The 13,147-nt window shown below is 37.3% G+C and overlaps 1 protein-coding gene across 4 annotated transcripts in view; it reads left to right on the forward strand.

Annotated features, from left to right (window-relative positions):
- Positions 1-12,468, forward strand: part of pknox2 (pbx/knotted 1 homeobox 2) — an 81,156-nt gene extending 68,688 nt beyond the window's left edge. For all 4 annotated transcript variants that reach the window (XM_039676022.2, XM_039676021.2, XM_089126446.1 and 1 more), the window contains 7 exons: positions 5,664-5,849; positions 6,253-6,388; positions 6,750-6,847; positions 8,883-9,002; positions 9,166-9,242; positions 9,409-9,587; positions 11,185-12,468. In XM_039676022.2, the coding sequence (XP_039531956.1) occupies positions 5,664-5,849; positions 6,253-6,388; positions 6,750-6,847; positions 8,883-9,002; positions 9,166-9,242; positions 9,409-9,587; positions 11,185-11,426 (1,038 nt within the window). In that variant the 3' untranslated portion in view covers positions 11,427-12,468. The remainder of the gene's footprint in view (positions 1-5,663; positions 5,850-6,252; positions 6,389-6,749; positions 6,848-8,882; positions 9,003-9,165; positions 9,243-9,408; positions 9,588-11,184) is intronic.
- Positions 12,469-13,147: the final 679 nt, after the last annotated feature.

Raw genomic sequence — 13,147 nt, forward strand, 5'->3', positions numbered from 1 at the left:
ATATTCACTCCTCCTTTGTTCGCCCACCGGCCTTTCATAAAAAAATGAGGGAGCTCACTCTGGATAATTTGGATAGTGACTCAGCCAATGTGTCACTTTTTCTCTCTGCCGTCAAGTCTATAATTTCTTTTATTTACGTTTATCATTAAGATCCCACATAGTCGTCTATTTAAATGTAGACCCTCAGTTGAATTTAGAGAAGAGTTTTTACCCCATAATGGACGGCAATCTTCAACTTTACAATTCCAGTTTATTTAACATACTAATCCAGAGAGTAATTCAGAACAATATCATAAATGACAAAATTATTAATAATCACCAATAGCAGACAGAGCTGGAAAACCACTCCAATTAAAGCTCGTCCCATGTTCTGTATTGTCTTTTCATCAGATTGACTCAGAAATGTCAACTTTTTAAAAGTTTGTCATTCCACTTAACCCATCTGTAATGTTAAAACACTCATTCCAGAGGTTAATGATACAATATCCTCAAAATCAGGAAATAATAGTCCCCAAACCAACACATATAAAACATAAAGTGCCGTCACCAAAAATATACACACATTCATACACTATAAAAAATATTTTCAAGATTTGTTATCACAACATATTTTCTTTTGTCAAATCAACTTTATAATAATTTATTTAGTTGAGATAACTTATTATTTTGAGTTTCTGAGGATTAAATTAATCTCCTCCTGTTTTAACTCACAATAAACTTAAAATTTTAAGGCAACCCAGGTTACTTACTTTTTTTTTTTAAAGTTAAACCAACAATATTTTTTTTACAGTTTAGTAATCAACATTTTTTTTTTTGTAGCTTTTATTTAATTGTTTATGGTCTCTAAACCAGTTTCAAAGCATGCCTGCTATTATTCATTTACTTTTAGACAGTCAGCTGGATTGTTTTGGTTCATTAACATTATTTTGTTTAAGCTTCCTTTAGCAGGCCAAAACAGAAAGGCGGACACAGTTTCCATCCCTTCCTCCACTCAAGTCTCTCTCACTATAACAAAATAATCTTTTTAACAGCCTCCTAAGACTGTAACTTAGACAACATTTAAACTCATTACAGTATCCTTTGACCATTCACCTTTGTTATCCAGACTTTTCTTAAATCTATAAAAGCTGTCTTCATCTTTAGTCACCACCATGTCTAACGACCTTCAGGAGTCAAAACTATGTTAGACATATTCTAAATCTAGACTATAATTTTCCTTGCATAAGGTAACCGACATCCAAAAGTTTTATTGGTGTCTCCACAACAACTAATGGGAATCACTTCATGGCCCCGACTGAACCCCGAAAGCCCAATTCCTGTTAGCTCTTTATCTATAATCTCCATCAGGGTGTGGTCCCCTGGCATACATAGAGCTTGTCACAATGAGAAACAAGCCATGCAGTGAATGCGGTTTCTGGTGAGTGGGATAGAGGGACTTACGTTCCTGGGGCAGACTGCCGTGACTCCTCACAGCTCCATCCCCCCTAACGATACAGGATGCTGTTGGCCTCGCAGACATCCGTCCACTCTCATACCCAACCTCACATAAACACCTCCATCAGGAGATGCCCAGTGTCTGCGTGATCCCCCTGCCTTAGGTTGCCTCCTATTTGGCCAAAGAAGGTCTTACCCGTCATCGAGATGACCACTCGTGCACACATGGTAACCGCCATTTTCTCAAAACCGTTTTCTTCAACAAAATCTGTTGTTTCTGGAGCTTAGGAAAAATATTCAAGAGTCACCAGGGCCATTCGGATTGCCTAATAGTTGTAACACAGGGAGACAGGTTAATAACAACAGTATTCAATCACTTAAATCCATTAACCATCTTAAAAGCAGCAACTAGCTACTCAGTGGATTTAGATCACAACTGTACATTCAGTGCACTTCATCTGTAGGCGGAGCCATCAGCCCCGCCCCCGTTTCATGGTGGGGACTAAGATTTTCAGACAAATAAGTTATTGGTTCACAAACAACCTAGTCAAAGATCTATCTAGTTTCGTCTATTATTATTTTAATGACTTCTTGAAAGTCCTTCAGTTTTGCTTTTAAAACATTTAAAATACAAATTGCCTCTGAATGGCAATGATTTCTCTTAACATCTCTGTGTCTATGATCTTCAACTGAAACACTGTGTTTTAATACAAATAGCTTATTATCACTAATGACACAGGCTCAGATAACATCTTTAGCTGACATTGAATGAGAGAGAGACTGTGAGGGATTCAGTACTGGTACTGCTCGCTCATAAACTTCTAACATCAAACTTTATCCCATCGTTTAACTCTATTCCAACTTAAGGCATCTTTGCCAGAAATTACATACGGTTTCAAATAAACATTATTTACATTTGTCTTTTGCCCACATCAGGGAATTAGGCATTACTAATTTCCTCTCAGATTGAGTCTCTGTTGCACTGGCAGTTTTCAGCCACAGTACACATCAGATTCAGATAAGCAAACTGTTTCATTACAGCCCCAAACAAACTTATCTTTTTGAAAGCTAAACATCGGCTTCTAGTTCTTTCATGGTCAACTTCTCAAGTTGTTTGTTTAATCAGCATTCAACAACTGCCAATAAAGTACTGCTTCTGCTTATTTGTTCTTAAATAAAAATAATTATTCTAGTTCTCAATAACGTTTCTCATTTCTCAATCTCAATTTTAATCGTCAAGTTCTCAACCATTGCTTAATATTTGACTTAAGTTTTCTCTTGGAGTTTATCAGTCTCCAATTAGGATTCACACTAACTTTGACGAGGCAAGCACTCTCTGCTTGTGATACTTTTGCAGTTATTGTAAATCATCTGTGCGATTAGTCTCTCTAGATCATCTAACACCTTTTTAAAATGTTTAATTAAAACGCAATCATCCTTTTAGTTACTTTGATATATTTTGCAACTTACATTTGTTGGAGTCATTCATTTTACATCAAACTGTAGGCCTATTCATCAATTCACTTTTAAAAATTACTATTATAGATCTTTTCTTCAAAAGGACTCTCTTGACCTAGTTTTTATCTCTTATTTCTCAGATGAAAAATGTTAATGCAGTCATTTAAACACGGATCTACTTCCAAACCCACATTAATACCAGAAATGTGTTGTCTGTCACATTTTGAAACACCTTCTCTGTGGGCATTTACAGTTACGCGTTAAATGATCCTGCTGACCACAATTAAAACACTCTCTATCTGCTCCAACTTACTGAACACACTTGAAGCAGTGTGTGACCCATTCAGGAATGCACACAGAGCCACTGATAAGCAGTTCTCTGTATTCTTTTACAGTCCGCCAGTGGCGGATTTAATCACAATAGCCCAATCATAATCTTCATCATTATTATTGACAGAACATTAATTTTTAGAAGCTGCATCGAAATGCTCAAAATATTTCTAAGTTGTTTTCACAAAGTTTCAGTTTAACTTTAATCACTTGCTTAGGGAAATTATTCCCGCCCCAGAATTTATTCTACTTGCTTTTTGTAATGATCATTAGCAATAAGAGGCTAAACATTTTCATCTTTTAGTTTCTTTATAACCAGTCAAGTTGTCGTTTAAATTTCCACTCAGACTCAAAATCCTGTCTACCATTTACTTAATAATTTCTGCAAATGTCTTCAAAGTGAGGGCTTCAGAGCACAGCTATTTACAGCATTTGCTCTCTTCTGTCGCACTATTTGTTTTAGGACTGTTCAAATTACTGATTAAGTTATCCAATTTTTCTGCCATATCTTAATCACAGTTCATACTCACCTGAAGTTATTGCAGAAATGGAGGCGGCAATCTTTGAACAACTCAGCTTGGCTTCTGCGTGATGAAACTGCAAAGTATACTGCAAAATCACAGTTACATATACTGGTCCACGCCAATTTGGGTCCCAACTTTTTATTTATTTTTCCCCGGAATCGTTCCTGATGCATCCCTGGCAAACAACCCTGTTTTTGTTAGTATCCCTAACTGCCTAATCCACTAAATTCGGGGTACCCCTATCTGAGATGGAAGAGATAGAGTAGGTTCGCGGTGCCCTGGAACTTAAACCCAATCCAGGGACGTACTTTGCTGGGGTGTTGCTACACCAACAATGCCCAGGCCCAGTGGGGCCCCCACAAAGCACGCTTCACTTGCGCTGTCTGCTCTTGTTAACTTTAAACCTTAAACAATGCTATCAGCGACTTCATTTTATACTTTAAACTTTAGTATAATTAACTTCTTCACTCGCTCATCGGAATGAAGACTCTCCCGACCTCCTTCCAAATCTCTTCCAGTCAGACAGCCCTATCAATTAACAAAAGCTTACTACCTTGTTTGTTGATTTGCCAGGGGTGTCACCGAGAATAATTGCCCGCATTCTCCACCAAACTGTTAGGGGTTAACAGTTAAAGGACCCAGAACCAGATATGAAGAATGAAGACCCGGAGTCGGAATTATAAAAATTAAAGAAAGTTTTACTGAACATAGTTTGCCATTTCATCAGCAGAAGTCAGCTTCAAGACTCCCTCAGGAGTTCGTAGGCCGCCCGCTTACAGTTACAAAGATCACAGCAGTTATACCATTTTCAAGGTCTAAGCTACGTCATTGCTTACACGTTGAATGATTCTCATTGGCTACGATATAGATAAACACAGTAATTTTCCACACATATACAGATAGACGAAACATATCTCCATCGACGAGGCACGTCATGACCTTCCAGGTCACAGATTTGGGTTGCTGGCGCCAGTGTGTCCAGAACAACAACTCATTCAATCTCCAATAATGGCAGTGGTTCCTTAACCTGCAACTAAGAAGACTAACACTAAACTTTAGTCTAACTGGAGTAAGACTTTAACAAAGAAATAGTGCCTTAAACTGTTGGCTTCAATGACCCCTTTATGTTTTAACACTCAAACATAAACCAAATCCCTATTTCCCTATTATTTTCACTGTTACTGCATTCACATAGGACACTAGCAAATAGGAGCTCCCATCAAGGCTGAAGAGAGTCTGAGCGGCTTATTATCAGTTAAGTGTACCAAAACATAATGGTAAAACATTCGCTCGTTTGGGAGAAAAACAGATAACATTTGCTTCTCAGAAAGCAAATATAATAGAAAGAATACAGTTTAATATAACAATTAAAGTTCAATAAAGCAATGCTCAATATAGCTTGACCATCTGTACAGAGAAGTATCATATGTGTTGGACATATGTGTTCACGACGCCTTTATGATCCATAAACCTTTCTCCTGAGACCAGAGAAAGAGACAAATGGCCTTGTGCACCTAAAAGAAGCTGGTGACTTGTGCATGTATTTAAGAATATTATTTCACAAGCAAAAGCACAAAGAATACATTTATGTCAATAAATGTTTAAGTAACAATGAATATACTTCATTATTGATTTTATAAAAGAAATACATAATCATTTAAAATGATATTATGATATATATACTGAAGAGGCAAGGGATTTTGACCACCCCTTCAGTTTCGACTTTAATCTCGAAATGCTAGATTTTTATTTTTTTACGTTACGGTTCAGGGCTTCCGCAATATCACAAGTTTGCATTCCAGTTTTTATTGATTTAGAGAAATACTGAATCTGCTTTTGTTCTAAATGTAAAAGTAATGTGCTACATTAAAACATAACTCCCGATACTTGTAATCCGTTATCCCAACACTGACACAGATGGTGAAGGCGATCCAGGTGTTGCGGATCCACCTGCTGGAGCTGGAGAAGGTGAACGAGCTCTGTAAAGACTTCTGCAACCGTTACATCACCTGCCTCAAGACCAAGATGCACAGTGACAATCTGCTACGGAACGACCTGGGCGGCCCGTATTCACCATCACAGACCAACCTCGGTCTGCAGCAGGTGACTGACAAACACATTCTCCCTAGACCTTCAGTCTAAAGGCTAAAGGTTTGTTTCTAACACATAAACACAGTGCCATGAATGCACACACTCTCACAGCAGTAACATTTACACTTGCGCGAACACAAGCTCTTCTCCCGGGGATGCAAAAGGTCACATCTGGCTTGCCCTTGCTGCTCCTGCTGAACTTTGCTGACCTCTGCGTGAGAAGACTTTCAGCACACACTTTTGGATGTTTTATCTACGACTGTCAATCAATTATTACTGAATTAAAATGGCAGTCAAATGGAATGGCATATCATTTAATATTATGTTTACGATGTTCACAAAACGTCTTACAAAGTCATATTCCCCAAGAAATTCACATGTGGACAGTAACTTCTACTTCCTCCCCCTCTTATAGGACCTGCTTCACAACTCATCCCCATCCCTCACCTCTGTCTCCAACTCGATAAACCCCTCTGGGATCGTAGTCCCCGCCGGTTCGCTGCAACAGAACAACGTTGCCATGACCACTATCAACTCTCAGGTGGTCTCAGGTGAGGAGGCCAATCATCAGTCCCTTTGCCCGCTCCTAAATCAGAGATCTCAGCATTCGGAACTGCTTTCCTTTCCAAATTCGTGAAAGTAATGCACATTATCTTCATTGGTATGTTTTTTTCTTTGACTCATTTTCTTTACATCCATCTCCCGCATAACAATACTTTCACATTGTGGATACAGAATGTCTAATTGCTGTGAAATCGAGCTAATTAGCAGCAAAACAAGATTCTTGATCCGTCCCGAATACCCTTTTGTTTTATTTTGGCGCTGCGAACGGGGGGTGAATTGGTATTACAGTATTTCAATAACAGTGAGGTAGAGTCTGTGATAACCTCAGTCTGTGACTGATTCCCACAGGTGGGACGCTGTATCAACCGGTGGCAATGCTTACCTCACAGGGGCAGGTGTTAACCCAGGGCTTACCACAGGGAACCATCCAAATCCAAAACAATCAGGTGAGGGAAACCTGCTTTGATGCAGAGAATCTGCAGGGCTGTATCTTTCTTCACAACTAATTCTGGAATTATTTCTATAGCCTGATGCTTTCAGTTTACAGATGCTTTTTTTAACGTTTTACTTAGAAATATTACTAAATTATTTATTTAATATACATGTAAATATGATTTGTTTTGCATTTACATGGCTTCAGACAGTTGCATTGGCATATTTTGATCATTTTTATGTCTGTTTATGTTGTCTATGGCCTACTAATTTAAATTAAATTTGGCCCTAATTCATAAAACACAAGCCGAACAAATTTCTGTGTAAATAATTAATAACTCCATTCAGACGTTCAACCCTATTGAAGTGGATGCAATTTAGGAATGGTTTTACATAAGATTATGCAGATTGTTTGTCCTTTCTCTTCACAAATAAGACACAAAATGGAGGAGGGAGGGGGAGATAATTTATTCATTTAAAACTTATTTGTCAAACATTATTGAATTATTAATTAAAACAATATCAATTTTTTTATTTATATATATTATATATATTTTTATTTTATATATTAATTATATATATATATATATATATATATATATATATATTTTGCCGGCCCACCGGCCTCGCGCCGTTCTCCCGCGGCCCTCACTCGTCCCGCTCGCCACAGTAAACATGATGAACGGCAACTGTAGAACGCGAAAACCCAATCCTGGACATTTTGGGCGATCTCAAAACACATTTTCGGGCAGACTCATCACAGAGACTCACTGGTAGCCTAGACTTGTTGTATAGCGCTCTGTTACTGGTAGGCGTGGCCTCCGAGGGCAGCGAAGCAAGTGCATTCTGGGAGTTGTTGTCTTTCATCCAAGCCAAAAATACATTTTCTGGCTTTTCTCAGTCTAGAAAGCTCCAAATTCAAAAAATAATTTCTTCTACATAAATGACCCATTTTAAATACACACTCATCTTTCCAGTGAAGTATCCCTTTATCTGTTGCATAAGTCAGAGCTAAACCTGATCGGTTCATTTGTTAGCAAAACCCATGAGGTGACGTGTCACATAAATGCTCATGGATAACCCTTGTGATGCATTGGTTGCTTCAAGGATAGACATGATGCAGTTTATTTAGCAATTCTAGAGCTGTTAGTTAGTATTTTCGTTGCTGTCAAGTACATATCAGGTGAGTCAGGGTTTGACAGACAGCCGGAGCCTGTGCGGATCCCCAACATTGGGCCGAGGTGCTTCAGTACACGCAAGCTGGGAATAGAGTTCTGCCCGTAGCTACTTCTCCGACAAGCTTTCAGTAATAATACCACTGCATGAAGCCTCCAATTAATTCACTCTGCTTCCTGAATCACACACTCTCCCCCAATGTGGAAGTGTGTGTGTGTATTTTGAGTAGAGGAATGGGGGAAGAACCACATGACACCCAGCTGCAAATGTAACGAGGAGGTTGTTTTTAGAGCTTGATTATTATTTATTTATTTCAAATTTTTAAAATCAGTGGGGAGCTGCTGCTTTTTATGGCTTTCAGTGGCAATGGTAGCATGAAATTAATTATCCCTATTTTCAAAGTGGAAATGTTAATTTTTCCTTTTCTTCTTTTATTAATTTATTTATTCGCACACAGAGCTCTCGTAGATTATGCATCTTAAACGTCTCTGAAATGTTAATGTGCCAGTCTCCGAATGCCGTAAACCAAAGGAAAATAAATCGTTAATTTAGCACGCATCCTTTAAATAGTCACTCTCCAACTCTTGCGTTTTCACTCGGCTTACATTAATCGTACTTTGTAAGTTTGACGAAAAAAATGAATAATTGACGAACATTTTCTGCAGCTCTTTGAGTTGATGAAAGGCTTCAGTAAATGCACCCTCCTTGGCTTTAATTTTAGGTATCATTACTCCCATTGCGTTGCTATGGTGACTGAAGGCATTCCTGCCCCTGCCAAAGAAATGGTGACTGGCGACTCTCTTTGTTTCCGTGGCAACTATCCCTCCCTCTCCCCCACTCACTTTCTCGTCTCTCTTCTCTCTTTCTTCCAAGGTGAACCTGGACTTGTCCTCACTCTTGGACGCCGATGACAAGAAATCAAAAAACAAACGAGGTGTCCTTCCAAAACATGCCACAAACATTATGCGTTCCTGGCTCTTCCAGCATCTCATGGTGAGAAAAAGGATGCGTCTTCTTCACCCACTGTTGCCCAACAAGTTTAAAATGCACTGCAAAATCTCACTCCAATGAGATAAAGACAAACATAGTTAAAAATAAAGGCACACCATTTAAATAATATCTTATAACATTTTTGTATCCCATTTTTGTTTTCCAGCATCCTTATCCTACAGAAGATGAGAAAAGACAGATCGCAGCACAAACAAATCTTACCTTGTTACAGGTGAACAACTGGTAAGAATGACTAGTTTGTTGCATTTGATTAATCCACAGGAAAATGGCGCCATCTAATGGCCACAAACAAAATCACAAACCTTGTTCATGATTTGCAAATAGTATCTTGGTAAATGTCTTATATCAGTGTCCTTTTTTCTGTCTCTCTCTCGTCTCTCTTTGAAAGGTTTATCAATGCCCGCAGGCGCATACTGCAACCCATGTTGGATGCCAGTAATCCTGACCCTGCCCCCAAAGCCAAGAAGATGAAATCTCAGCACAGACCCACACAGCGCTTCTGGCCCGACTCTATTGTAGCTGGAGTCCTGCAGACACACGGATCCCACTCAGCAAACAATTCAGACAGTCAGTAATATCAACATAATCTCTCATGGCAGATATTATTTACATACTGGATATTATATATATCTATTTATAATATATATATATATATATATATATATATATATTATATATATATAATTAACTGAATACTAAACATTAAAGATGACAAAATATGAACCACTAAAGGATTCATTTACTGATTTTACTATTATTTTCTATTATAGTGATTTTACAATTATTATATTTCTGTCTGACTTAAAATCACAATTAAAAAATATATATACACTATATATATATATATATACACACACATATATATACAGTGTATGTATATGTTTACACACACACACACACACACACACACACATATATATATATATATATATATATATATATATATATATAATGTATACATATGCGTGTGTGTATGGTGTATGTATATGGTGCATAATAAAATAAATATCTGGATGTGTATAAAAATAATACAGTGTGTATATATATATATATATATATATATATATATATATATATATATATATATATAACAATGATGCATTGAATTGATCAAGAGTGACAGTAAAGTTAAAGATATTTAGAATTTCTAATTGTGTTTGTAATGCCACATTTTTTTTCTTTAAAACTTAATATTCATCAAAGAATCCTGAAAAAAAAATATTAAGCAGCACAACTATTTCAGTAACAAGTGTTTATTGAGCAGCAAATCATCATATTACAATAATTTCTAAAGGATCAGATTTGCCATCACTGGAAAAAATTACATTTTACTATATATTAAAATAGTAAAAATATTGTTGTTACTGTATTCTGGATCAAATAAATGCAGCTTAAATGCAGCAATAAGCATAAGAGACTTCTTTTAAATGAATTTTAAAAAAATCATACCGATCCTAAACTTTTGAACAGTTATATATAAATATATATGGAAGTGTGTTGCTGACAGTTGATGTTTTTGCATACGTTACTATAACAATGGCCCGGTTTCACAGACAGGGTTTATATTAAGCCAGGATTAGGCCTTAGATCATTAGAGTGCCGAAGTGATGACGTCACTTTGTAGGCATGGGTTCCCTCGATCGAAAAGCTATGCCTTTTTCCCCATAGACTTTTGGAAAATCACAAAAAATAAGGTCTGTGTTCAACAAAGAGTTGTGACCCTTACACGTTTTGTCTATCAAGATAATCTTTACAAGTTAATCCAAAATGTGAAGCCTATATAAAGTAAAAAAAAAAACACAAGCAGACACAATAAAGTTTAAAACGTGAAAATATTTAGAGGCGTTGTTAAACACAGACCTTATTTCAGGCGATTTAGCAAAAACCCATAGGGCGAGGAAATCGGTAGTGCTAAAATGCTAACTCACTTCCGCGTTTTGGCCTACAGAGTGACGTGATAACTTCGGCACTCTATTAGGAAATTTAAGTCGTTTTTATAAACATTCCTTAGAAAAAAAAAAACATTACTGGTGTGAATCTTAAGACAAAACAAAGCCACTGACATATTTTATTTACATTTATTGACGTATTAAAACAGATCAAACATGCATTTTTGTCCCGGACAAGCTTAAGCTTTGACTATGAAACTACATGTGTTTGTCAGATTCTCTGGGCATGGATGGCCTGCAGCCTCTGTCCTCTGATTCCGCCACACTGGCGATGCAGCAAGCCATGCTGGGAGGAACCGACGACTCCATGGACGGCACAGAAGAGGACGACGAAGAAGAGGAGGAAGAAGAGGGAATCGACGAGGAGGAGGATGAAGAAGAGGACGAAGAAAGCGAGGGAGGCAGACAGATGGTTCGGAGAGATCTGGGCCTCAACCACAACGAAGGACTCGAATAAAGATTCAGATCGACTCAACTCTTACTCATCCCCATGGCAACACATCTCAACACTGCCTGAATGGTTTCCAGTGGACACTAAGTGCCATGGATCATCCAATCAGAATGAAGAGGAGGGGCCTTGATGAATAGCTTACATTCATGTTGAAGGAGGACAGAACATCGTGCAAAGGACGTAATGTACATTGGGCAACCGGTCATGCTACTCTCATTCATATAATGCATTTAAGCCTTACTTTGTTTATGTCTCTTTGGTTCTCAGGTGTCTTAGCATGACATAATGTCTACTAACCTCTTACAGTCCAATTGATAACCATGCAATGAGTGGATGTTTTAGGCATGTTTTTTTTTTTTTACTTTTACTTTTTGTAGATTTAACTAAATATTCAATCTTTGAAGTTTAAAAAAAAAGAAACAAACAATCTAAATGCCTGACAGCACAATGTATGTACATTTGATAGTGATGCATTTTACCCGGACACTTCGTATTTATTTTATTAACTGTCAAAAGGCAGTGGCACAATCAACGAGGATGCTCTCCGCTGAGACAAACGCATGTTGAAAGCCTCGACGCAGAGTGCCAAGCATCTCTTCCACGCAAGGAACAAAACTCTCGTGCCCTTCTGGAACCGTATAGGACCTACAAATGAAGTTTACTGAAGAACACTGCAGGAAAAAAAAAGACATATTTACAGGTGCGTATCACACCCTGAAACGCCCCTCTTTATTTTATGTGAAGGACGAAACAAAAAACTGTGAAGATATTTCTGAGCTTTTCGGCTAACTGTGTCTACAGATTGAATCACCTGTTTCTGATGTGATGTTTAGAAAAGACAGAGGATGTTTCTGAATGTTATTGCAGTTGGTCTTTGTGAAGTACATGTTTCTCATTATCCTTTTCTTGGTTGTTTTTGTTTTTTTAAATTGTTCTTCCAGAGCAAGTGATGATAGGGGAGCTTTTTAATTATTTGTTTGTATACATTGTTGTCATAATCTATTGTGTTTCAGTAGATCATTTTTGATAATTAAAAACTATGACTCTACTGGACCTGGGTGTCATTTTACAACCTAATGAATTACTAGTACAAAAGAATACATGCATATTATTACTAAATTATAATATTGACCATTTTGTTGGGTTGTTATTGTGAACTAAAGCTCTGCTGTATCGTGAGTAAGTAGCCTACTTATTCACGTTATTCGCGGCTGAGAGGCGTTACTTATCCTGCATCATCTTCAGCCGTTACTTATTCACGATACAGCACTTGCCTCGAGTACCTCATTGCTTTTATAAAACAGTTACCACACAATAAAAATATTGAAGTAAAAAAATATATGTATTAGTGCAACTTTCATGAAGTAAAATCACTAAAAGCCTTCCTTCCGCTAGAAAAAATAGTCCCTGACCGTGAACAGCAACAATGTTCCAATGTGTAAAATGCATGAAAACTCACATAAAAACAACATAGGAACCGCAGTGATAACTAGAACCGTTGTGTGAAGTGGTCATAGCCGTGTTTCATCATGAATAAAGCACAGCTATTGACCAATCAGAATCAAGGATCGGAAGAAACCGTTTTATAAATGATTATTTTCACCATTTGGTTGCCTTGTTAACTAAAGCTAAACCTATGAAAACATTTTGGTAACACTTTACAATAAGGTGACTTCTACAGCTCTTCCATAGCATTTTAATTTCTGTTAATGAAACAAACTGAACAG

The sequence above is a fragment of the Pimephales promelas genome, chromosome 23, assembly GCF_988280905.1.
Source record: "Pimephales promelas chromosome 23, fPimPro1.hap1.1, whole genome shotgun sequence".
Classification (NCBI taxonomy): domain Eukaryota; kingdom Metazoa; phylum Chordata; class Actinopteri; order Cypriniformes; family Leuciscidae; genus Pimephales; species Pimephales promelas.